This window comes from Trichoderma harzianum, assembly GCF_003025095.1.
Source record: "Trichoderma harzianum CBS 226.95 unplaced genomic scaffold M431scaffold_1, whole genome shotgun sequence".
Lineage (NCBI taxonomy): Eukaryota > Fungi > Ascomycota > Sordariomycetes > Hypocreales > Hypocreaceae > Trichoderma > Trichoderma harzianum.
In genome coordinates this window covers 177,049-200,384 of record NW_020209249.1, presented here as the reverse complement: position 1 = coordinate 200,384, position 23,336 = coordinate 177,049, and the positions used below count along the sequence as shown (strand labels likewise).

The 23,336-nt window shown below is 46.6% G+C and overlaps 11 protein-coding genes across 11 annotated transcripts; 5 read left to right on the top strand and 6 right to left on the bottom strand.

Annotated features, from left to right (window-relative positions):
* Positions 1–1,350: 1,350 nt before the first annotated feature.
* M431DRAFT_70567 (hypothetical protein) lies at positions 1,351–2,209 on the top strand (the record flags this gene model as incomplete). The annotated part of the gene is made up of 2 exons (XM_024921807.1): positions 1,351–1,739; positions 1,795–2,209. Coding segments are annotated over 2 exons (804 nt in total), but the record flags the coding sequence as incomplete, so codon positions are not given.
* A 483-nt stretch (positions 2,210–2,692) lies between these two features.
* M431DRAFT_476497 (hypothetical protein) lies at positions 2,693–4,531 on the bottom strand (the record flags this gene model as incomplete). Its single annotated transcript, XM_024915472.1, has 4 exons — positions 2,693–3,508; positions 3,583–3,726; positions 3,859–4,368; positions 4,475–4,531. 4 exons carry the CDS (start codon positions 4,529–4,531, stop codon positions 2,693–2,695), a joined length of 1,527 nt encoding a protein of 508 aa, XP_024779626.1.
* A 376-nt stretch (positions 4,532–4,907) lies between these two features.
* M431DRAFT_514504 (hypothetical protein) lies at positions 4,908–6,807 on the bottom strand (the record flags this gene model as incomplete). The annotated part of the gene is made up of 6 exons (XM_024920245.1): positions 4,908–5,237; positions 5,312–5,671; positions 5,722–5,826; positions 5,893–6,322; positions 6,378–6,528; positions 6,593–6,807. 6 exons carry the CDS (start codon positions 6,805–6,807, stop codon positions 4,981–4,983), a joined length of 1,518 nt encoding a protein of 505 aa, XP_024779625.1. The 3' UTR covers positions 4,908–4,980.
* A 747-nt stretch (positions 6,808–7,554) lies between these two features.
* M431DRAFT_502138 (hypothetical protein) lies at positions 7,555–9,736 on the bottom strand. Its single transcript, XM_024918106.1, has one exon. It carries the CDS (start codon positions 9,497–9,499, stop codon positions 7,703–7,705), a length of 1,797 nt encoding a protein of 598 aa, XP_024779624.1. The 5' UTR covers positions 9,500–9,736; the 3' UTR covers positions 7,555–7,702.
* Positions 9,737–9,947: 211 nt separating this feature from the next.
* M431DRAFT_72064 (hypothetical protein) lies at positions 9,948–10,673 on the bottom strand (the record flags this gene model as incomplete). The annotated part of the gene is made up of 1 exon (XM_024921980.1): positions 9,948–10,673. The coding sequence occupies one exon, from the start codon at positions 10,671–10,673 to the stop codon at positions 9,948–9,950; it is 726 nt and encodes a 241-aa protein (XP_024779623.1).
* A 718-nt stretch (positions 10,674–11,391) lies between these two features.
* On the top strand, positions 11,392–12,067 carry M431DRAFT_488731 (hypothetical protein; the record flags this gene model as incomplete). The annotated part of the gene is made up of 2 exons (XM_024916593.1): positions 11,392–11,878; positions 11,928–12,067. The coding sequence occupies 2 exons, from the start codon at positions 11,392–11,394 to the stop codon at positions 12,065–12,067; spliced, it is 627 nt and encodes a 208-aa protein (XP_024779622.1).
* On the bottom strand, positions 12,005–13,272 carry M431DRAFT_502135 (hypothetical protein). The gene is made up of 2 exons (XM_024918105.1): positions 12,206–13,272; positions 12,005–12,142 (listed from the first exon to the last, which is right to left on the bottom strand). The coding sequence occupies exon 1, from the start codon at positions 13,227–13,229 to the stop codon at positions 12,309–12,311; it is 921 nt and encodes a 306-aa protein (XP_024779621.1). The 5' UTR covers positions 13,230–13,272; the 3' UTR covers positions 12,005–12,142; positions 12,206–12,308.
* A 1,162-nt stretch (positions 13,273–14,434) lies between these two features.
* Positions 14,435–16,099, top strand: M431DRAFT_514499 (hypothetical protein; the record flags this gene model as incomplete). The annotated part of the gene is made up of 3 exons (XM_024920243.1): positions 14,435–15,213; positions 15,290–15,499; positions 15,556–16,099. 3 exons carry the CDS (start codon positions 14,435–14,437, stop codon positions 16,097–16,099), a joined length of 1,533 nt encoding a protein of 510 aa, XP_024779620.1.
* A 405-nt stretch (positions 16,100–16,504) lies between these two features.
* Positions 16,505–19,557, top strand: M431DRAFT_526230 (hypothetical protein). The gene is made up of 4 exons (XM_024920676.1): positions 16,505–17,423; positions 17,490–18,203; positions 18,262–19,387; positions 19,441–19,557. The coding sequence occupies exons 1-4, from the start codon at positions 16,538–16,540 to the stop codon at positions 19,523–19,525; spliced, it is 2,811 nt and encodes a 936-aa protein (XP_024779619.1). The 5' UTR covers positions 16,505–16,537; the 3' UTR covers positions 19,526–19,557.
* A 109-nt stretch (positions 19,558–19,666) lies between these two features.
* Positions 19,667–21,590, bottom strand: M431DRAFT_103038 (hypothetical protein; the record flags this gene model as incomplete). The annotated part of the gene is made up of 3 exons (XM_024911498.1): positions 19,667–20,576; positions 20,645–20,884; positions 20,938–21,590. 3 exons carry the CDS (start codon positions 21,588–21,590, stop codon positions 19,667–19,669), a joined length of 1,803 nt encoding a protein of 600 aa, XP_024779618.1.
* Positions 21,591–21,970: 380 nt separating this feature from the next.
* Positions 21,971–23,253, top strand: M431DRAFT_526228 (hypothetical protein; the record flags this gene model as incomplete). Its single annotated transcript, XM_024920675.1, has 2 exons — positions 21,971–22,072; positions 22,378–23,253. The coding sequence occupies 2 exons, from the start codon at positions 21,971–21,973 to the stop codon at positions 23,251–23,253; spliced, it is 978 nt and encodes a 325-aa protein (XP_024779617.1).
* Between the last annotated feature and the right edge of the window lie 83 nt (positions 23,254–23,336).

Genomic DNA, 23,336 nt, shown 5'->3' with positions numbered 1-23,336 from the left:
CCATTTCCCTCTAGTATTCTCGTAGTCATTAAGGAGGCGCCGGTGTATACGCGTCACGGAGGTTCATCTTCATACCAAAGCCGCTCACGAGAGATGTTAGTCGCAATGAATGTTAGTCATGAGATGATTGTATTATTGAAATGCAACACTTGGCTAGAATTTGATCCATTTACACCCCACAAGCATAATAAAGGTTAACATGGTACAAATTTGATTCTTACAGTAACTAATATTCACCTAGCTTAGCTTAGTAGCAGAGATTGTAGGACGTCAATATATAGATATTAACAGGTATCTTACAAACACAGCAACTCACGCTTCCTCAGACCATGTTTCTAGCAGACAGGCCTATTTCTAACTATAGCAAAGGTAAAGATCTGAGTATTCACGTTGAATACTTCTAAATTTCCTTCTCATTTTCCTATATGCAGTACTTTATCTTCTTGTTTATATAGAAAAAGTACTTTTGGTGATGGTCTCCGGTTATGTTGTCCAGTAAACTGCATAACTCACCTTCATGATGCTTGTGGGGCGTACCATCAGCACAGCTCGATCTCGTTCTTCTCTTTACAGTTAGAGCCAAAAACAACAGCCTCAATAATACCGCTGTATGAACGATGACAAGTCTCCTGCTCCGCCACGTCAATCGCCATAGGCAGAAACATGATGCTGGTACTAGAATCACAGATATGATGTGAACTAACTGGAGAATGCTCCATATCAGTTGGAAACTTTACCTTGTATACGTCGTCTCACATCTTCAGCCACGGTTAGTTAGCTATTCCATTTGTGGCTATCGCTGCGGTGGGCTGTGGCTCTGGTAGGCTCGCTTTGCCTCGCTTTGCCCTTTGTGGTAACGGCTGCGGTAGGATCAGCTTTTCCGTTTGGGGACATTCTTGCGGTTGGGCAGCTTTTCCTATTGGAGATAGCGATACGAGTTGATCATTACCCTACGAGTGTTTGACAGGATTTGATCAACTCGAATCCTATAAATACTAAGCCAAGATCAAGTTATTCGGTAGAAGAGTAAACTTAGACGCATAATTAGCATTCAGATGCCTTCACAACTCGGGCCCATCAGACTCATTATAAAAGCGAGAATCTGTTGAAGCGTTTGCATGTTCAATTCTATAACCCACGTCCACTTTTGAATATTACCCACACCAGATTCTTTGAGAATAACAACCCATATCTTTTGTCTCATCATTATATCTTTTTATTTCCGTCATGGTCGCCATAGATCAGTCATCTCGTATTCTCCTGTTTGCCAGAGGAAATGATGATGATGATTCTTGCGCTCGCCCTACCACGGACGATAATGGAGACGTCTTAAGCATTGGCATCACGACGCACACACTATTGAAGATTCTTTCGGCCGTCTTTCTTGGCCTGACTCTTCTCAACAGCATCATCCACATTACGAGACATCTTGCCAGATACACCGCTCCGATCCAGCAGCGACAAATAATTCGTATAATCTTGGTTCCTACTGTCTTTGCCATATTCTCTTTTCTTTCTGTACTATTCTACCAGACGTCCATATATTTGCGTCCATTGGCCGAGATCTACGAATCCATCGCCATTCCCGCCATTTTCATACTCTACGTTCATTATGTTTTCCCTGGTAGCCACTCATGGCGGGAACTCTTTTATCGGCTTGAAGACCCATATAGTAGAGAGGCCAGCATTGCGGGCGGCGATGTGACTTGGTTCAAACGTACCTGCGTCTTCGTTTTTCAGTATGTCAGAAGCAGCCAGAGCTTTATCGCGTTTGCTAATTAAATTGCATTACAGATATCCAATCTCAAAGACAACTTCTTCGATTGTGGAGATTGCCACGCAAGGCGCTGGAGTGTACTGCGTCAATTCGCTGGCTCCGCGCCATGCACATCTTTGGTGCGAGATCATAAATGTTGTGTCAATTGTGTTGGCCGTGCCGCATGTCATTCGCTTCGAGCGCCGGATGAAGGAACACATTGATCCAACCCGCAAGCCTGGAGCCAAACTGTGGACCTTTAAAGGTTTCGTTTTCCTTCAGTTTGTACAGTTGATCCTCTTTGGGTTACTGAATGGCCGACTCTCTCACCCAACTGCGTCTATTACTTTCAATGACCTGTATTATGGCATTCCTGCTACTCTGACCTGTATAGAGGCGTGGATTTTCACGATTATTTTCATGTGGTCTTTCTCAACGAAGGAGTATGCGCCCAAAAACATCGATGGCCAATGCCACCGTATGCCCTTTTGGCGTGCACTTCTGGACTCTCTCAATATTGCAGACCTGGTTGAAGCAATAGCCGTATTGGTCCGCATTCTGATGGAAGGAAATTGGCAGCCGGTTAGAGAAGACCAGAACGGTGGTGAAAGAAAGTGAATAGACGACATTACGAGGCAGTTTGAAGGACTACATCTGTACCAGTCTCATCTGCATCGCATGGTCGCCGCATCAAGGCCAGTATACCACATTCTGGGTCGTGAAATCATGGGCACTGGTGGACCAACATAAATAATGAAATGGAGTAGAAGAAGGGATTTGAGACTGCTTATATGATATTCAGTATCAAACACGGCATAAGGGATTTTGTTTTACAGCATAAAGGCACATTTCATACTTAGTAACTGCGTTTAGAGAAATTACAGTATTTAACAAACATATTAAGTATATTCTATATACCACTTGACAACTGATGGTCTAATTGTACTTTGTAATGAACGCCTGTGCCTTTGCCAAACTCATTGAATCCCTTAAGAATGAGAGTACGCCTTGCACCCAACCTCGCCTAAAGTCAACGTCCAATTTCTGAACATTTTTGTTTTGCAAACACGCCATAGCCGCAGAAAGAGGCCATAGCATTAACATGCCTCTGAGGCTGTACAGCTCTTCTGTCGATTGCGGGTCATCCAGACCACCTGTTGCCGTCAATTGAAGCATGGACGGCACGGTCATACAAAGGTCATTGATGATCTCCATCAGCAGTGCAGCAGTAGACGAAGCAATGGACTCATTCATTCCAGATATACTAGTATCGGAACGTAATGAGTCAACAGTTGGGTGAGTGCACTCGAGGATAGAGAGATTCAGCAACAGACGAGTCCCACGGTAGAGGTTTGTGGATAATGCGGCTAGGAAGCTATCGTATATGAGCATTTCGCTTGGAGACCCTGGGAGACTGAAGAGATCTCGAGCCCATTGTGGTCGGCTCTGAGCATTCACGTTGCAAACTCGAGTAGAAGCCCACTCCCCGCGGCTAGCGTTTCGCTGATACCACTCTTCCAGCGCTTCATCAAGATCCATAGGCTCCTGAAGTCGTGGGTGCAGTTTCTGTGGTAGCTCTTCATTCGGTTTCTCATTTTCGATTGATAAAGACTGCTGCGTGAGCTCATATCGAATTTGACATGCTCTATGCATAAGAATGGTCAAGTCGGATCTAGGATCGCTTGTTGCATGTAGTTTCATATCTGCAAGAAACGATGGTGGTGGCTCATTGTTGGCAAGACAAAATATGAGCTAAAGAAAGATTAGCAAAAGTTTGCCATCTAGATATTTGCGGCCTTGAAGTCGAGGGAAAACGGGACGCATACAGTTTGCATGTGGAGGACGGGCGCATAACAGGGTTTGTCAAGTCGTTTCCTCCCCTCGCCGCCCTCCCAAAAATGTTCCAGGATGGAAATGGCTCCCCGCAAGTGAATGGCGTAAATCCCATCAAAATCTGTCGATGTCATGACCTAATTACCATTAGTATTCAAGGTTTACGATACAAAATTGAGACACGACTGACTTCGTAGATGCCCAAGAGGAAAATGCCAAAGAGAACTTCCTCCATCTTGATCTTCCCCAGCAGTAGAATTAGAGATTACGCTTGCAAATCGACCGAGGGCATCGTTATAGAACACAACGGCAGCATCCTTCGCCTCTTGGGATTTGAGCCTGCCACCAAAGTTTACCAGTGAAAGTGCCGACAATGCAGAATGAAACCATGAGTTTGGCGACGAGTCTGCCATCATTTGAGGAATCTGATCGAGCGAGCCTCTGATCTCTGGAGCGCGGTCTTGTGCGCTTGCAAAGTCGTAGAGGAAACGCAACTGAACCATATGTTGAAGCGATGGACGCAAAGAAACCGACTTGGGGACTGTTGGAACGCTACTGGGGTATAGGCCTACTTGCTGCGATGATGCTAACTGAATGGTGTCCGTCCCTGGAGGCGAAGGAGAACGCCTAGACCTAGTTGCTCGTCGTCGCCATTTCGCCTTTGCAGTCTTTGCTGCATGATGGCTTTGGTTCCGTAGAATCAAGTCGAATGTGTCCTTATACTCGCATACTTGGGTGGCCTTTCTGCATCGCAAGCAGCTAGGCTTATTTTCATCACACTGGTATGGTTAGCACAGTTCATCCAGTTTGAGATAAGTGACACCAGGCCCGTCCTGAGACTCTTCTGAACGCAATACTTAATCTCTAGAAAAAAAACATTGTTACCTTGACTTTAATAGAAACACATCTCCGACAACCTTTGCTAGGACCGTTATATCCCATGGTTATTGCTGACGCGTAATGGGCGCTGGTGAAAGTCGATCTACTATAACCCCGTCTGTTTATAGCGGTTGAAACAGGCCTCCCCTCCACGGGGGATGTGTTCGGAATTTTATAAGGCCGGTTGGCTCTCTGATCAAACCGAACAAACGGATTTTAACCGGATATCAGGGAGTAGGAGCCCGATGGATTATCAGATACTAGCGATATGCAGACGCCATGGAACCAAAGGATGCTTTTTTTGGGCTAAACTTGGGGAGTTCCTCTATAGTTGGGTATTTTAAGAGCAGCTTGATGGCCCTGTATTCGAATCAGTATGTGCCTCGAATTTTTCGCAATGAGCGTTGATCGGTATGCGACTCCCTGGTCTAGGAACAGCGCTGGATGTGCAATTTACTAGCTACTACAGTACTACTTTACTCCCTCCAATACCATGGCCCATATGGCTGTTCTTATTCTAGTCTCCGTTGACGAAACAGCGCAAAAACACGCCAGTCCCTTTGAGAAATTTTTTTTTTCTCCTCTCTCTCTGCAGCCTGTTTCTCTTCTGCTGCAATTCGACCGGTGAAAAGGTCCATTGATGCTGGCTGCACGCGAGAGTATCGAAAGAGGAGTTTTGGGCCCAATATGAGCACAATATGGATAGGAATTCCCACATAAGCGAACACGAATGGCTTCGCCTGAAACGACGGTATAAAGTTGTTTACGCCTAGAGAATGAATATATGTTAGAGCCCACTCTGCTGCCAATACAAATCCGGAAAGCAGTAAATTCCCAACATACCATTAAACAAAACAACAAGACATGTAATGAAAAGGCTTGCGGAGACTCTCAACTTCATCCACGACTCGGTATAAGGAAGGCTAGCGCGGGGCATATTTTGCGCCTCCATACCTCGCCGGAATGACAGATAAGTAACCATGATGCTAATCCAGTTAAATAAGCCGAAAATAGTGGCAAGCGATACAAGATCGCTGAATACCTGGTTACTGCCAGTCGTGACGTTCATTAGCGCCAAGAGAAAGAAGATTGAAGCCGTGCCAACCGCCACAATGGGGACAGCGCCATAAGTTCTGGTAAATACTTGGGGCAAGTAGCTGTCACGAGCCAGGCCGTAGAGTGTTCGTGATGCGATATATATGTCTACCTGTTGTTAGCGATGCGGCGCCATCATGTTCATTGGCTGCACTCACCAGAGTTTGCCGCGCTCAACACAAAAACGAGCAAGCAGCCATTGATGAAGCCCGGAAGAAAACTGATGCCCGCATCCTTGATTGCCACAATAAAAGGGGACGCGCCTATTACATGGTGAGTAAATATGCATAAGAGTCCGGAGGTTCAGAAGGGCAATAGCGTCAACATACCAGCTCCAGTCTTTGAGTGAGTTGCAGTCATCAAGTTAGGGCTGTTGTACGGCACAACCAAACCCAAGAGGAAAACAGCCCCTACATAAAGAAACATAATGCGCCAGAATGTCTGTCGTATAGCGCGAGGAATCACCTTCCATGGCTTATCTGCCTCTCCAAAGGCCACACCCACGACCTCTGTCCCCATGTATACGAAGCCCGCGCTGACCATACAGGACCACCAGCCCAGGAATCGCCCCGTTGGTCCCTCGACGAGATGAGCATTGAAAGCTCCGGGATCTTTCCAGTAGCGGAATCCGAGTCTGTCATGATTCGGGCCTCCGCCAAGATCAATGACCAAGCAGAGTATCATCAGTCCCAGAATCACGAGAGTCTTGATAATTGCAGCGACAAATTCGATTTCTCCAAAAACCTTGACTGGGAAAAGCTTAGGTGGTTGTTAGGCTCTATTTGTTTGGCTTGGATAGTTGATCGAGACTCACATTGATACAAATGATTGGAACTGCAAATGAGACAATCCAGACGCCAACATTGACATGAGGCAGCCAATACTGCATGATGAGGCCGGATGCTGTCAAGTTGTTGGCTAAAAGAACGGCATACTTGCAAAAGTAGTTCAATCCTGTGGCGAATCTATGTCCAGTTGTAACTCGTTAGTTAACCATAATTAGATCTCCATGAATAGCCGAATACTTACCCATAGGCAGGATCTACAAACCGTGCCGCATATCCACTGAATCCTTTGTCCATGGGAAAGGCCGTTGCCATCTCTCCATAAGCAACAAGCACGTTGTAGCAGATGAACCCCAGAATAGCAAACGCTATCAGCATCGATGCAGGCCCTCCATTAGCTAGAGCAGAGCCCGTTGCAATCAGCAGTCCAGTGCCAATAGAGCCGGCGATCGAAAACATGTTGATTTGCCGGCTGTTGAGGCTTCTCTTGAGTTGACCATCTTGGCCATTTGTCGGAGCTTGGTTGGCTTCATCCGCGAGTATCGCGGTGCCAATGACACCTTCATCTTGATCAAAGGTCGGTTTCGGCGAGGTTTCCATACTTCAAAGGGGTGTTCTCTGTTGGAAGTGTGAAATGGAAGTGTGGAGTATTGTAGGATCGAGAGGAGAATATCTTCACGAAGCCCGGATAGATAAACGATCTGGCTTGCTCATTTAACTTCCCCATGGGGTCATCATTCCATTTGTATCCAGATTGGCCGTATACGTGCTGTCAAATCTATCAGCACTTACAAGCATCACAGGATGATGGCGATTCGGCGCCGAAACCCCGGGCTGGAGATATGCTATCTCGAAGCGTTGACAGGAAACACACTAAACCTTACGCTACCCCATATTTTAGGCTAGAACTAGAGCGTGGCTGACTTTCTTAATCGTCTTTCTACGATGGCCCAAGGGTTGGGTTTGTCCTCTAGCACTTTACTTGATAGAAGTGTGGAAGAATTATAAGATGAAGGCTCCAGCTAGCACCGGGACACAAAATATCTATGTCGGAGGCAAATCAAGAGAGTAATTATGATAAAACGACACCTATATATAGTGTGAAAAAGAACAACCTTATCAAGTATTGATGAAGCTAAAATAGTCGATCGGAAGAGACGACGTGAAAGGTGAATAGCCCTCGGCGATAAATCACCGAGATCCTGTGATCGCACCAGCCCATGTAGCAGAGTTATCAGTTACTACCTATCGTGATTACTCGTCGCTGCAATATTGCTTTCGGTACAGTTGAGTCTAAAATCCCCGGGATACCCGAAATAAGAAAAAAAAAAATACAGCCAACTTAATTCCTGATTTATCCTAAGCAGAACTCCTCCAAGGACGACCCGTGCGAATGGTCTCCACCAACAATACCGATTGCCTTCCTATAAGCAACGTCTCCTTTTCGTTCAATCCACATAACATGCGAGCAATCAAAGTGCGCAGGATATGGCATGCCCCTATGGGGGTCTCTTTCCGACTCCCAGGTTCTCCCCCAATTACTTCCCCCTCTGGTCATGTACCCCTTCTTTGAATGGAATTTACCAGCCATCCACATCCGGAATTGGCGCTCTTGCTGGGCACGGCCTGCCTGGTAGTATTCCTCTGGGAATATGGCTGGCTCTTTGTCTTCAACAGACATGTCTAGGAGTCCTTCTAAGAAAGAAGAAGCGATCTTGTGGTTATAGGCCTTGAAAGTCGTCAAGACTACGAACTCACAAGGCCCTGAGATGTCTGGATAGTTGCCACCACCATCCGGGTTTAGGAAAATGGTTCCTATCCATCTGTCACCATCTAATATCCGGCACCTCTTTAATCTTGGATGGTCCTTGGACACCCCAGGATTGCTGACATCGGGAGTGATGGAGAATTGCTTGCTTGTTGCTTTGAACCTCAGATATCCGGATTCCCAAAAAGGTCGGTCTTCTGCTAGAGCTGGTAGTGCTTTATCATGCTGACTGCTCAAGTATTGTTTGAGTGCCTCGTCATCCGGGAAGAGAGGGATGTCTAATTCCATACCATTCGAAGCCTGGAATCTAAGGTTCTCCAGTCGAGGAATAAATACCCGGCCAGTGCTTCCCCATCTCGCAGGGGAATCACCCCACTGATCGGTGACCGCTTCCTGGCAAGGATTTCCAACAACGCACAGATCATCACCACTGCCCGTCCATCCAGCCCACGACCAGCTTGGCCAACTTGGCTGACGTTCTGAAACTGCTAGTGGTTGCCAGAGCAAGGCATAGAAAATCTGCCGTGCGGGTAAGCCACACAGATAAGTGTCATCCGTGTAGCGAGCGAATACTCTGTGTACACCAGTAATAGCGTTCAGGGTGTCTGACTTCCTTCCAAGCCTTCGTCCTGAGTAGATTGCAAGCGTCTCGTTGTAAGCACGCCAACAAGTGGCGAAACCTATGCTTGGCAGTTCCCATCCGTTCAATGTGTGGTTTTTGCTTCCGGCACAGTGGAAATATATTCCAGCAGAAGTGAAGAGCAGAAGCCGTCGAGAGAGAACAAATTCTTGATAAGTCCAACCTCTCGAGCTCCAAAGAGTCCCGTCCAAGATATCGACTGGTGGAGGCTCTGAGCGTACCGAGCTACGGGACCGAAGGCCTGGTAAGCCTTCTGTGGCTTCTTTGTCACAGGCTGCTACTATTGTAGCAACTGCAAAGCTGTAAATCCTGTCCATCTGGCCAATTTGGAGTTCATCTCTTTCATCTTTTTGATTGATGCAAAGCGCATCAACCCATAAGTATCTCTCATCCAAGGCTCGACAAACATCGAGCGCGTCAAGAATGGTTCGAGGCAGGCGTGAAAGGTTCAAAGGTGAATCCTCCTTGTATTCATCAGGTTTTTGGCCGGCCGGGAGTGGCTCCCACACGTAAGAAAGCGCAATATAACGACAACCCGGCAAAGCCTTTATGACTTTCTCTTCTTTTATATCAATCACTTTGATGCCGCGAGGTTCTTGAATACCCTGAGAAGGCTCAGCTGTCGTCGGTAACAGTGTATGTCGCTGCCTGTCGCATTTTCCTTGGTGTTGCTGTATGCAAACGTTCAGAGCAGTCTGTAGAGGCTGAAGGCGAGAAGACAATTCCTCCTCTGGCCTGTCCATCAAGTCTCTCAAACTGACTGTGGAGTCTTTCTCAAGATTTCGTTGGCTCTTATCCTTTCCAATAGCGCAATAACGCTGATAAATGTCTCCTCTCCGGCTCTTTGCAGCGAAAGTCAAGAGCCTGCACTGATCCGTTGGCGCGATCGGGTCTATATAGTATAATCAAGACACCACTGCCCTTTCGATCGTGGAATTGCAGGTTCAAAGGTTGACGAGTAATTTTAGACTTCACCAGCGACAAGTCATCGATATTTTGGTAGATGGAATGTAGGAAGTGCTGATTGAAGCCTAGCGAATTAGTCTTAGATACATAGAGAATTGTATGCGTACCCGACTTGCTGTCCAATTAGCGGGGGTATCCGTCGCGTATCCCGATCGTTTGGCACTTAATTCGCCTTCCACTGCAAACAAAATGCTATACTAACTTTCATTTACTTCATGCTGATGGCTAAGACTCGCCAGACGGAGCCGAAGGTGAAGCGCTGATTATTCTCCGTGCTGTGCGAACCTCTGGTGATAAGAGCTTCAAGGCTGAAGCCAGCTCGTCAGCAGCTTGGACTAGAGATTCGTCTGAAAGTGGTTCTAATGCATCTAAAATAAACAGCACACGCGTTGTATCGTCTGTTAATGCAGTCCGTGGGCCTTGGCGCCAGTTCCAGCGACGACAGGTAATGCCCGCATCATCACACCAAATAGGCTCCCCTGGCACGGCACACTCGCTTTGGGCCTGGCCACCAGAGAAGGTCTCAAACGGTTCCTGTCCGCTGGCACGGGTAAGAAACGGTGATCCGTTGTATTTGTCTAGATCTTCGCCGCCGATGGGGACCTGGTGCTTCACGGAAATAGCGTTGTAAATATCCGTCAATCGATTCACACGCGGAAGGCCGCCTTCTGCACGCCGACTCAGTGCTTCCAGGCTATTGCGTGTTTTCTGAGGCTTCGCTCCAAAGGCCTTGTAGGTTTCGCGCCACGCGGCGACATGTGGAAGTTCAGTAACTGCACGTTCCGACAACAGTCCTTTGACAGATTTTTCCGCCTCGCGCAAAAGAGTCTCGCTGGCATCGTCACTAGGGCCCGGGCGAATGCCCTCAACAACCATCAACAGGGCGCGATAATCGGGACGTAGCTCAAAGATTTCTGGGGCTACATGAGCAGCGTTGAGAAGTTTTTGCATGGTGCTGATTACGGTCATCCTGAATAAACAGCAAAAGGTGGCTCGTTGTTGCTTGGGATATGTAAGAGCCTTTATGAATGAAAGACACACAGACCAAAATATGACCGGGCGAAAAGGTAGAGAATACAGAAAAATTGTAGAAGCTCTATCATCTTCAGACCCAAGAATCTTATATAGTTTACAACTGCCATAGCCTAATCGGGACCTTGTCCAAAAGAATAGATCTCATCGCTTTCTTTTTACCTGAACGCGCCTTTCTATCGACAGAGGCTTAAGGAATACTTCTAGAACTTACAAATGCAATAGCACAGGGCGTGTCGAACAGCGGCAGGTGGAGCCATGTGTCCCACAACATTGCCTATGTGGGTACGCAACATTTGAGATCATTTTTGGCACACTGGACTATCTGTCGAGGAGCCTTATGAACATTAAATAGCACATATAACATATATATTATATATACAGTTGGGAGCGAAAAGGGTGTCCTTTTTAAATAAACTCTGTTAAGTGTACTCCGTGTGCATAGTGATACTTACAGTGCGTATGAACGCGTTTCTGCACTATGTATCTCAGCTAGTTTCGGTGTACTTAAACAAGATGACGTGGATTGGAATGGGGAACGGCAATCCACAGATCACTCACGAAACCAATGATCTAGGGACCAGCTTTTTCTGTCTCCTTGAACTCTCATCCCACATTAAGCAGTATTATAGTAAAGATGAAGAAATATCGTTGCCCAAATGCGCGTCTCCCAGGGAAGCTCTATCGGATCCACCATCCTGAAAGTCGAACCACCTATTCCGAAAATGGAGGCTTCCTAGCCGCGGATAATACTAAGATTTATAATGAAGATAGCGAGGAAGAATTCAAACAGGATATAGTGAGACAGTTTAGTTGGGATTATCGAGGTCCTCTACCGTTTATCAGCCTTTTCTCTGGGCGTGAACACGCAGAAAACTGGGGACTTAAAGAGCCCTGGCAGGGCCAACGGCCATATCCAGTTACCAAGCAATGGACTCTATTTACCATCAACACAGAGGTATTAGAAGATGCAGTTTTCTTCAGTTTAAAGGAGCTAGTGGAAGATCAGCAAGTACAAATCCCCGATGCGGCTAAGCAACACATTCACGGCGCATATATTTGTCTTCATCGAATCCCCGCAGCTGCGATCAATGATCAAACAAATCCGAACCAAGTTCTACTTGGTAAGTTAACGTGTAATACCAATATATGAACGAAACTAATTTTCAGTAGACAGGGATGATCGATACTGGGAACGGAAGGCTGCACAATTAGACTACGACTACCTTGACGGTTCTTATGACAGCGAGAGGGAGGCACTTCAGGAGAATTGGAATACTATCATTGAGAAGAATATTGAGGACGCTTGGTAGGTAGTTGGGCAGCATGTGAGAGAGTGTTACATGGGGTTGTGTGGTTGTTTGCTAGGGATAATTAGTCGACGAAAAGTAAGTAATCAAGTAGAATATGTCCTGCTGGATTCAATTCATTGGCCTAACAATAAATTATAGTAAAAGACGTGGAAGTACCTTAAAGTACACCCTACATTGCATTTCGAATATTGTGGATTAACCGGATTCCACATCAAGACATATCAGTGGCAAGCCTCCAGGCTCAGTCGGAATAGTAGTAGTCATAGTCGCAGTCGTTGATGATGTCCCTACAGCTGGTTGGACCATCGTCATTGTCATCCCAGTATCCTGACTCTAGAGAGAACCTCCCTCTTTTAAATATGATATCGGCCATGGGTAGGCGCTGAAAGCGAGATCGCCCTGGTATTGCCTTTTCTAATACCTGTACCGTCTCCTTTTCCTCATTTGCATCCACCACGATTTTGGTTTCTCTATGAAGAGCCCGGCCTAGGTACTCAAATATTGGTGTTATCCATGCAGTCCATTCCTCCAAGGCATTCTCCGCTTCTGCTTTAGGCCATTCGCGTAGAGAGAGAGACTCTGGCTGCTCCGCAATAACCCCTAGTATCGAAAGGTTACCGAGAATACCATCCCAAATATTCGGGTCCATGTGGAAATCACGGTGGTAGGAGACTCCCATGGGCCGTAATATGAGGACCATTTTGCGTATTTTCTCTCTGGTCTTGGAATTGAATAAATGAGCGAGAGTATATTCGCCGTCACCGTGAATATTGACTTGAAAAGTATTCCCTCCGTATAACATATCCATTACCTCCTCAGTAATTTGGCGGCAGCATAGAAGGAGTCCGGGTAAGGCACTTTGACGACCACCCTCCACAAAAGGATTATATATAATCTCTTCGTCATCAGTATCTGTCGAAAGTTCATGTTCGCCCTCTTCATCATCCTCACTATCCATCAAAGAAATGCCACCACTCTCTAAGTCATGGAGATGGTAATCATGTATTTCATGGAGCGGGTCGGGGCGATTTTGATAGCGCATGTCACTGGAAACATCGAAGCGAAGTTTTTGTGGGATACAGTATCGGTAGATCTGCCTGCGAATTTCCAGTGGCACAGCTAGGAAGGCACTCGACTTTGAAGAGGGAAAATGAGACACCATTTTTGTTTCAAGTAAATAACTGTGTCTATAAATAGGAGGCATCCTCAAAAGGTATCGAGGTTCAAGGGAGGTAGGTTTTTAAAGGCTCGTTACGGTCTTATGATAAAGTTTGGGGGTGGGGTTTCGACTGTGCAAGAATTGATGACGGTTCTATATCGTCATGCGCCTAATTACATGTATACTTCTTTATCTACAGCCACTCATTATCTACTGAACGCTACAGTACACAGTAATGCTTTTACTGTGAAGTCACTAGGATAATATAAATGTAGGTACCGGTTGTCTGTCCTTAGAAATCCGCAAAGGATGTAAAGAGGACGGCGATTTCGCTCCTAACTGTAACAATAGATAACAAGAGAGCAAACTATAATTACACAATCTAAGCTTCATCTGTCCACTTCTTTACATCTTCAACAAAAGATCTCGCAATGCCCCGTAAGACTCCTTCCTTGACATAAAAGTCAACATCTGGTCAGCATAAACATTCTTTAGATCCAGTCCCTGCTCTAAAGTAATAACTTTGCCTTTAGAAAAGCAGTCTTCCATGTTTTATCATTAACTTGCGTGCAATGATATTGACAGTAGTGTTTTATCCCATTGTCTCTTGGGCCTGGGATGCATAAGTCAGCCTTGCCTCTACGTAAGATAACGCAGCCTAGTGCTATGGCTTTGCACGACAAAGCTCAGCACGCCAAAGCTCGACGTATCTAGTTATATGCCATAAGCCTGCAGACTAAGGTTCCCCGTTTTCCCAATAACTGAGGATCGATGCCAAGAAACCATGCGAAAAATTCTCTTCCTCGTTTCTGGAATAAAATGGAGGAGAAATGGAATATTACCATCTTGGCCGTGACATACCCTACATACATACGGGCGAATTTTCGCTTTGAATACGCCTGAAAATCTCCACTAGAAATCTTACAGCATCATGTTAAACACGCCTTATGTTAACCATCTTGGGACTAACCATACAATCTAGCGCAAACATGGCAGGGTGTTAAGCACGCCTTATGCATACAAGCGGAGACTGGTCCACTAACTAAGCTGTGGTCAGTGTTGTACTCGTATGTTGTTTATTTTTGTCTGGGTTTCCCAAGAGAATATTGATTCGATCTGCAGCGATATATCTTGGGTTGCATCCCATCGTTGGTTGAGAGACACACCAAGCTTGTTTGAGATTTGGGGTCGTACATTTGTCAGTAAATATGGCAACATGTACTGTGGCTCTTACCGCAATCGACTCTAGTTCACGGCAATCACTGGAATACAGCAGCGCCAACCAATCTCCCGAATCCGATGATGAAGCTCCACGAATGTCTCTCCTCCGCAAACTGGCGGTTATTATACAGCTCTCAGGCGTCAACTTCGCTTCGAGCGCTGTGAATGGTCTTGTCGTCGTTGGCTTACCTACCATCACCGCCGATCTCAAACTGGATCCGTCACTGGCTTTTTGGCCAACTTCAGTCTCCAGCTTGGCAAACGCTTCCACAATCCTCCTCGCTGGCTCTGTAGCAGACTCAATAGGACCGCGACCTGTCAATATTGCCGGTGGTGTAGTGACGGGTGCATTCATACTAGCCGCAGGTGCGTGCAAAACAGGCCCTCAGCTCATCGTGATGCGTGCCTTGCAGGGTATCGGCTACGCCATGCATCTGGTGTCGTCTGTCGCTATTGTAACCCATACACTTCCACGTGGAAGGCCGCGCAATTTTGCCTTCTCCTGCCTTGGTCTTAGCCAGCCGTTGGGCTTCTCGTTCGGCCTGGTTCTGGGAGGCATCCTTCAAGATCTCATTGGTTGGAGGGCAGCTTGGTACATATATGGAGGCCTGACCCTTGCACTCTCTGTCGTCGCCGCTTGGGCTTTGCCAAACTTCCAGAATGAAGGAACATTCAAGGGTACTATGCGCAATTTGAAAGTGCGAGTGGATTGGGTTGGGGCATTGCTTGCCTCTATCTTCATGACATTGCTATCATACCTCTTTGCGTAAGCTCACTCTCCTGGTTGGTGCGTATTTCATAGGCTCATAAATTTGCAGTGCCATCAGTGTGGACATTAATAGGATCCGAGACCCAAAGAGTATCGTGTTCATTTGCTTAATCGCTATGTCATTGCCCTTGTTTGTTGGCTGGGTCCATCGTCAAGTCAAACTGGGTAAACCAGCACTCATTCCGAATGCTCTATGGAAAGACACGGCATTTTCTAGCATTTGTGGTACAGTGGCTCTTTCTTTTGGTGTGACGACGTGTATGGAGCTTTTTGCCAGTTTATTGTAAGTCACAACCATGCAGTTCCAACGCTGTTACCTACTAACAAAAATGTGCATAGTTTCCAAGAAGTCCAGCACCTTTCTCCTCTTCAGACTGGTCTCAGAATCATGCCAAGTCTGCTCGTAGGAGTTGCTCTTAACGTCACTACAGGCTTATTTGTCCACAGAGTGCCTGCGCTGTGGATCGTGACTGTGTCTTCCATCATTTGTTCAGTAGCACCCCTTCTCATGGCAGTAATTAAAGTGCAATCCCCGTACTGGGCCAACGCCTTTATTGCACAGGTGCTAGCGCCTATGAGCACCGATGTTCTCTTCACAGTAGGCCTCATTATTATTTCGGACAACTTTCCCGATAACACGCAGGCATTGGCGGGCGCTGTGTTTAACACGGCAAGCCAACTGGGCCAGGCTCTTACCTTGGGCATAATGCAAATTGTCTCAACACTTGTGACAAAGGATTACAGCGACAAGATTCTGCCAATGGCTAGGCTGGAGGGCCTGAGAGCGAGCTTTTGGACCATGTTTGGCTTCATGATGTTATGTACTTTATGGGGTGCAATTGGTCTACGGAATACTGGAAGAGTTGGATTAAAGCGTGATTAAACTCATTATCATTATTGGACCCCTAAACTACTAGAAGTGACTATAACAGTCGCATTTGAGGGAACTTGTTGAAAGTGTCATTCGTATTATCGAGGACTAGTCATTACATGTCGGCCGAATATGTCTGTTTACACGTGAATAACTTAACTCGGCCCAATGTATTGATGTTGGCTGGTAGTTCTCCGTTAAATGTCCCTTTTCCATAGCTAAGCTCTTCCTTAAGAAGATTAAACTCATTTTGCCGTTCCGTTTTTCTTGACTCAGGTGGGGGTCTCGGTGGATGGACTACTAGAGATCCGAAGTGGCGAAGCGCCACCTCTAGGTCCCATGTTCTGACTCTCACTCTTACGATTACTTTGTTCCGTCTCATTGAACGATCGTCACTTTACGCTGTTGTTTGACAACCGTATTTCATCAGTAATCGGCAATTCTTATGACATGTCGGGGGCTGACTGTGAATTTGTCCAGCCTCACGATGCCCCGGATCCCGACACTTGTCCAGCTTCGGAGCAAACGGATCAATCCACTTCACTGCACCAAGACGATCCCACACAGCAGAGCATCTCAACTCAACTTTTAAACCAGACATTTTCGGAGCAGTCTTATGAGCCTACAAATACAGATCAGTCAATGAACCCGGACAGTCTCTCCGATGACTTCTGGGGCTTGGGACACGTAGCAATGGCGGCACCCTGTGCATCTGATGCTGTAGCTGGATCGAGTGTCCATTCTAGCGCTCATCATGTTCCACTAACAAGTCACCGTTTGGGTTCGGCCGATGAAATTATTGCTCAGGAAAATTTCGCCTCTCTGGCCCATGATTTTTTCACGACTCGATCGCCACTCCCTAATGCGGGTTGGGAATCGGGCCCTCAATCCGTAGGGTCAGACCATGGTAATACGCATAGCAACTCTGTCAATCCCCCAAAGATAGGCTCGCGCTTCTCTAGGGAATCATCCAAGCTGTTAAAACAGTGGTTTTTAAACCACTATCATTATCCATATCCGAGTAAAGAAGAAATGAAGATGCTACAACACCAGACCGGTCTATCCAAGACGCAGATCAGTAACTGGCTCTCTAATACCAGGCGGCGAGAAAAGATGCACCACAGCACACAATATTCTCAGAAGGCAACGGCCGCAATTGATTCCAATACACCGTCGATAAATATCCCCAGACGACCCGATACGCCGACAGTTGAGAAGAGGCGTAATTGCCGCACCATGGGACCTCTTGAACGCTGGGTTGACTCTCCTCCAGAGAGTGAGCCTGCAACGGTCACTGCTATTGCCAATGCAGTTCAATGTGCTGAATCATCACAATGTACGTATCTAGACTATTTCTTTGATTGAGCAACGCGCAAGAATGAAAATTAACTTGTGCACCAAGCTTGGCCATTGTCGACGCCCATAGATGACGAGTCCGGCCAGTCTATCAACGAATCATCAGACAACAGCTATCGGACCTCGAGTGGTAGCTCACTTGCTTCAGCATACTCTTATGGTTCCAGTGACTCTGTTACGGGGGCTCCAGCTCTGATACGTAGCAGGCCACGTCGAAAGCGCAAGCTACGGTCAAGACCGCACAGGTCTCGTGTCGGTAAGATGCAGTATCCTTTTCAATGTACCTTTTGCGCAGAAACATTCAAAACGAAATACGACTGGCAGAGACATGAAAAAACTCTTCATATACCTCTTGAACGATGGCTGTGTTCCCCTGACGGACCGCGCGCCATCAACCCCGAAACTGGCCGACCGCTCTGTGTATTCTGTGGCGAATCAGAGCCAACTGATGGTCATATAAACAGCCACAACCCATATTCGTGCCAAGAACGAGTATTTAATAGGAAAGACCATCTTAAGCAACACTTACACTTGGTACACAAGGCGAAGCTAGCAAACGCGGTGACAACCGGTTGGAAAACATCTACCCCAAACATTCGATCACGCTGTGGATTTTGCGAGATTTATCTAGATTCATGGGGTGATCGGGTTGAACACTTGGCCGACCATTTTAAAATGGGCAAGACTATGGCTAGCTGGACGGGTGATTGGGGTTTTGAAGATGCCATCACAGATACGCTTGAGGACGCCATTCCACCTTGTAAGACGTCCCATCCTACTTCCTCTTTGATGCAAGCTAATCATCATTTTTTATAAAGATCTCCTTGGCAAAGAGAGTACTAGCATGTTTCCATTCGAAGCAAGCGATGTTTCTCCGGAATCCCCTCGCACCGCGTACGAACTACTCGTCGTCGAGCTCTCGTGTTTTGTCGAAACATATCAGTACAAGGCCAGGCAGCTTCCCAGCCATGACGCCATGCATATCGAAGCCTGCCGCATAATATTTGCCTCAGAGATGTTGACGTTAGAAGTAGACGCCGAACCATCATGGCTGCGTGACCTAGTCTTGTCGAATGAGACGATTGCCACGCAAGCGCAGTTTCTTCCTATACGAACACCGTCTGAGGGAAGGCTTCGAACCTTGGAGATTAGGGGAAAGAAATCGCTATTCGAAGATTGCCCTCTTGAGGCTCAACTTTATAATTTTGCCGTTACTGAGGCGATGGCTAACCAGGCCGTCATTTCCGACGAGATACTACAGGCCGAGGCTTGTAAAGTAATCACGCGAATGCAACAAGCCTTACAGCTGCCCCTAACCGATTTCGTTTTCACATGGTTTATGACATTAATTTACTCGTCGCCCACGAATTGGCTCAACTCTTTTCGACAACGTTCGTCTCTTCCACTCACTGCAAGTGGTAGCACACCTGTATCTACGAGCTTGGCCGGGCACTGGACTCCAGGAGTCACATCTTGCGCAATTCGCAGCCATTTATATATCGGGACTCACGATTTTGGACCTCTCCGGCAATCTAGCGGAGAGGCAACCAGCGACTCACATTCGATTGGGTTTAAACATGCGCCAACAAATGTCGGAGCTAACATACCTTTATCATCGGAGTCATTTGTTCCCACCATGACCCCGTCGATGAGCGAGGAACTCTTTGGCCACGGACAAGGAAGACATTCCAGGGCAATTGGTAGTCCTGATCCGGAAGTGAGCAGTACAGCGTTTCTTATGAAGCATGTGGATGGAGGTTCGCGGAGACATAACGATGGCCTTCAGACCGGGTCTTATATGTTCCATGATCCCAATTTATACAAGTGGTTAGGCCGGGAGTTGGGCCGCTGGGTTACCTCTATTATGTCTCCCAATAACCCAAATTCCCATGTGCCGTCCGACGAGGAGATTCAGCATCATGCTCGCTTTCTAGTGTATGATGAGTAAGTAACTTATCACTTTGTGTAGTCCTTTTACTCCGCTAATCGTTTTTCAGTGATGATCCGTGGAATCAGACGGTGGCAGATAATCTAGAGTGGTTGCATCGTTTCAAAATTAGCGTTGGGATTGTTATAGAATAGGGCTTGAAATATAATTGATCGATAGAAGTAGCTATGGCTACATTGCATCAGTTTAGTTACACATGTAAGCCGCCGATTTATCCCGTGTTGTGCATGCTCCTACGAATATAGATTGAAGATACAACACGACGTGCCCCAGTATTATTTCCTCTTCGCATAATTATCACCGACATTCTCTTCCTCTTCAATGGAAGCGATATCATCAGAGTGATATGGATCGACGGCGAATTTGCTGAATTTACGCGCCGGAACGCGCTTCTCAAAGAGCACATCAATATCAGCAAAGGTAAGACCTTTAGGTTCTGGCAGACGGAAATAAGTCCAAACAATGCCAACCAAGTTGGTTCCAGCCCAGAGGAAAGCTGCCTTTCCACGCCAATTCCAGGCAGTTGGGTTTATTAAACGCGCCTGAAGAGTACTAGTGACGAAACCAGAGGCAAGGTATGAGTTGCGCGATAAAGCGACAGTCTTGATTCGAAGGCGATTTGATGGTAGCTCAGCCACGAGTGAGTAGCAGACTGGTCCAACTGTGAGGTCGTAGGCAAAGGTGAGAATGAGAATAAGTGCGCCGGTAGCCCAACTAATACCGGAATTGAGCTTTGGTATCCCAAGAACACCAACAGTCACCAAAATTGTGAACATGAGAATTTGTCCCCAGAGGTACAGCGTTCGGCGGCCAAAATGTGGCATCAAAAACCATGACCCAACTGTACCGACGAAAGCCATTGCGGATTGACCAACACCAAGCGAAAAAGCATTGGAGGGCGAGAGGCCAGCCTGTTCCATGAAATATGTGCCAGCGCCAATCATGGGTGAGCCGGACGTGTGTTGGATCACCCATGTCATGACAGCTAATTCTGTTCGGCGAAGATCAACACCTTTGAAGCAATCCCAGTATGAGGTGCCAGATGTTTGCTCAATCTCCATTTGGTGGGTATGAATCATCATAGATAAAGTTTCTTCGACATTAAAATTCGGATTGGTCTTCTGAGAAGTAAGGCGGAGGAGAGCTTCACGAGCTTGCTCTATCTTTCCGTGACGTACGAGCCACCTACCAAGTAAAGTTAGATGTGCATGTATGTTTGATGTATGGTATAATCGAGTAATTTTTCGGCTTACCATGGTGATTCAGGAGCGAAGAAAGTAGCTATGGCGATTGGAATGGGCCACACCCATTGAATGGCATACGGAATACGGTAAGACCATTCAGTGTCGCCAGATACGAACCCTTTCAAGACTCCGGAGGCAATTAATTGTCCTATGACCCAGCAGAGATTTACATAGGTAGTGAGATATGCGCGCAAAGGAACCGGACAGACTTCTGCTGCATATGTTGTCGTCAAGGTTTGGAAGACGCCCCTTGAAGGATTGAGTCAGTGCCCAGAACAGATAGGAAACGCTTCCAAACTTACCATGGCAACCCAGACATGATATATCCAGCAAGAAGCATCTCTACATTAACAGCAAAGAACTGTATAAAAATGAAGCATGTAATGGCGAATAAAGCTCCAATCATAGTCCAGCGGTATCCAATCCTTTCCGCAACAATACCATTGATGAACAGTCCAATAATTTGAGCGGCGCTAGTTCCGTTTCCGAGAGCATTCTGCCATGTGGCACTGAGTTGATATGTTGGGTTGCCTTCTTTGTCGAGGCCAGTGTATTGACCGTACTTCTTGGCGAACGCCGCCATGCCATAGAAACTGCTCAACAGCCATGTATCATAGCCTTCCATGACTACGGCCAGCGAAAGAGCAAATGAGAAGAATATGGCTTTTGGGTATAACCTTATACCTTCTAGTAGGCTCATTTTTCGTTCACTGTCGGCAGCGGTGCTAGCGTCGGCACTCAGGTCCGCCAACTTGGATACCGCCACTGGTGACTTATGGACAGTTCCATCTATCGGAGATATAAATGTGCCATCTTTCTCATCTCCAGCGATCCCTCTGTCCGAGGTGATTCTGGAATTGTGTGGTTGACCTTTGGTATTTTTTGCTGCAGAGTTGACAGCGTGTATATGGTGTTGGTCGGCTATGCCAGACCCCTCGTTGGTTGCCAAGTTCATGATGTTGGTATGAGAAGTGTTTCGTCAAATTAAACAAGCTGGATGCGATGAATAACAACAATTTGACAAGAACCGTCTCAATACTTATACAGTCTGGGCCCAAAGACTTGATAGACGAGTTTTGACATATATAAAGACCAAGTGCAGCCGGCCTAATATACACTTTTGGGAGGGCTGCTAAAGGTCTCAAGAGCGCCTCATTAAGTTCTCTAAGATGAAGTTACGCATTTCATGATGATAATAAAAAACGACGATCAAGAACCAACCAATTGACCATGCGGTCAGACGTAACAGCTCTTTCGTAAAGCAAAGAGTTGGAGAAAGTTGAGCGTGCCTTGTCAACGAGATCTCGCACCTCCTAGCGCAAGTCTTTTGGCTCAATGGCCTCATACAGTCCAAGTTCCAATACTGCTATTGGCTATGGAGCCGAAGACATTCTCACTTCTGAGCACTCCACCTTTGCCGAGACAGGGGGCAAGATTGTAAGCACCAGTACGGCATCTTAATTGGCGCACCACCTGAACTTGCGCCCATTTGGTTCCCTGGAATATTCAACTAATTGTACGCTATTCAATGGCTGAATGTTGCTATTGGCTATGGAGCCGAGCTCCAGGCACGTTCTTGATCTCTGAGCAATCCACTATTGCCGAACCACGAGCCCTTTTCTGGGCTCTCAGCGACTTGAGGCTAAATAGCTGCCATCTATCGGGGCTTTCCCAAGGACCAAAACGACATTTCTTCAGAAGTCCGCCATTTCAAATAATTACTTCACCAAACTGGATTACAGGGCTTATACAACCTGCGTCTTGCCAATTGCATTGTAGCAGCAAGAAAAATGGCGTCCAAAGTAAATCCACTAAGAATGACAATACAAGCCATTCGCGTCGCTGGACATCGAGGTCACAGTGCCGGCGCTCCAGAGAATACATTGGCTGCATTCAGAAAAGCTCGCGAGATGGGTGGCAAAGGCGTCACCTGCGAAACAGATCTTGCTGTGACCAAAGATGGGGAGCTCATCTTGCTTCACGACGATACTGTCGATCGGACCACCGATGGCCACGGTCTGGCTAGTAATATGAACTATCTGGAGATCTCAAAGCTCGATGCAGGCCGATGGTTTGGCGAAGAATTTACTGGTGAAAAAGTTCCAAGGCTTAGAGATGCCTTGCATCTTGCTCGTGAACTTGGAATCATCTACCAACTCGAGCTTAAGGTGTACGACCAGAATGATATTATAGTCCCTAGATTGAGGGCGCTTATTGATGAATTGAAGTGCGCCGACCTCCTTCAGTTCTCTTCGTTCGACTTTGTACAACTTAGGGCAGTTAAAGATATTATTCCCGAGGTACCTACAGTAGGGTTGTCACATTCACGATTGATAGACCCTGCTGGTCTTGCTCGAGATGCCAATCTGGATGCTATCAATATTGAGATTCAACATTTTCCGAGCGGCGAAGCTCATCAACTTCATGAAGAGGGGTTCGCAGTATTTTTATTTATTCCACGGCCCGAGGTGCTCGAGCTTCTGAAGAGATACGGCAGAGATATGGAGGCCGAAATCGTCGAGTGGATTCTTCAAGGTCAATTAGATCAAATAATATGTGATGACGTCTCACAAATGGTTAGAATCAGGGATAAAGCTCATAAGCTGCTCAAGGACTGAATTAAACAAAAGTTTTAGACATTCATACTAAATATGAAGAGGTAGTCTATATCACTTGACAATTGACTCGCGTGAGACGATCT

What these genes read in the sequence shown, in the direction of transcription:
- M431DRAFT_502138 (XM_024918106.1), bottom strand. Translation starts at nt 9,499, where the DNA reads ATGGACAGGCCAGAGGAGGAATTGTCTTCTCGCCTTCAGCCTCTACAG.
- M431DRAFT_502135 (XM_024918105.1), bottom strand. Translation starts at nt 13,229, where the DNA reads ATGGTGTCTCATTTTCCCTCTTCAAAGTCGAGTGCCTTCCTAGCTGTG.
- M431DRAFT_526230 (XM_024920676.1), top strand. Translation starts at nt 16,538, where the DNA reads ATGTCGGGGGCTGACTGTGAATTTGTCCAGCCTCACGATGCCCCGGAT. An exon ending in TGAGGACGCCATTCCACCTT is followed by an intron (nt 18,204 to 18,261) that starts GTAAGACGTCCC and finishes TTTTTTATAAAG; the next exon opens with ATCTCCTTGGCAAAGAGAGT. An exon ending in CGCTTTCTAGTGTATGATGA is followed by an intron (nt 19,388 to 19,440) that starts GTAAGTAACTTA and finishes ATCGTTTTTCAG; the next exon opens with TGATGATCCGTGGAATCAGA.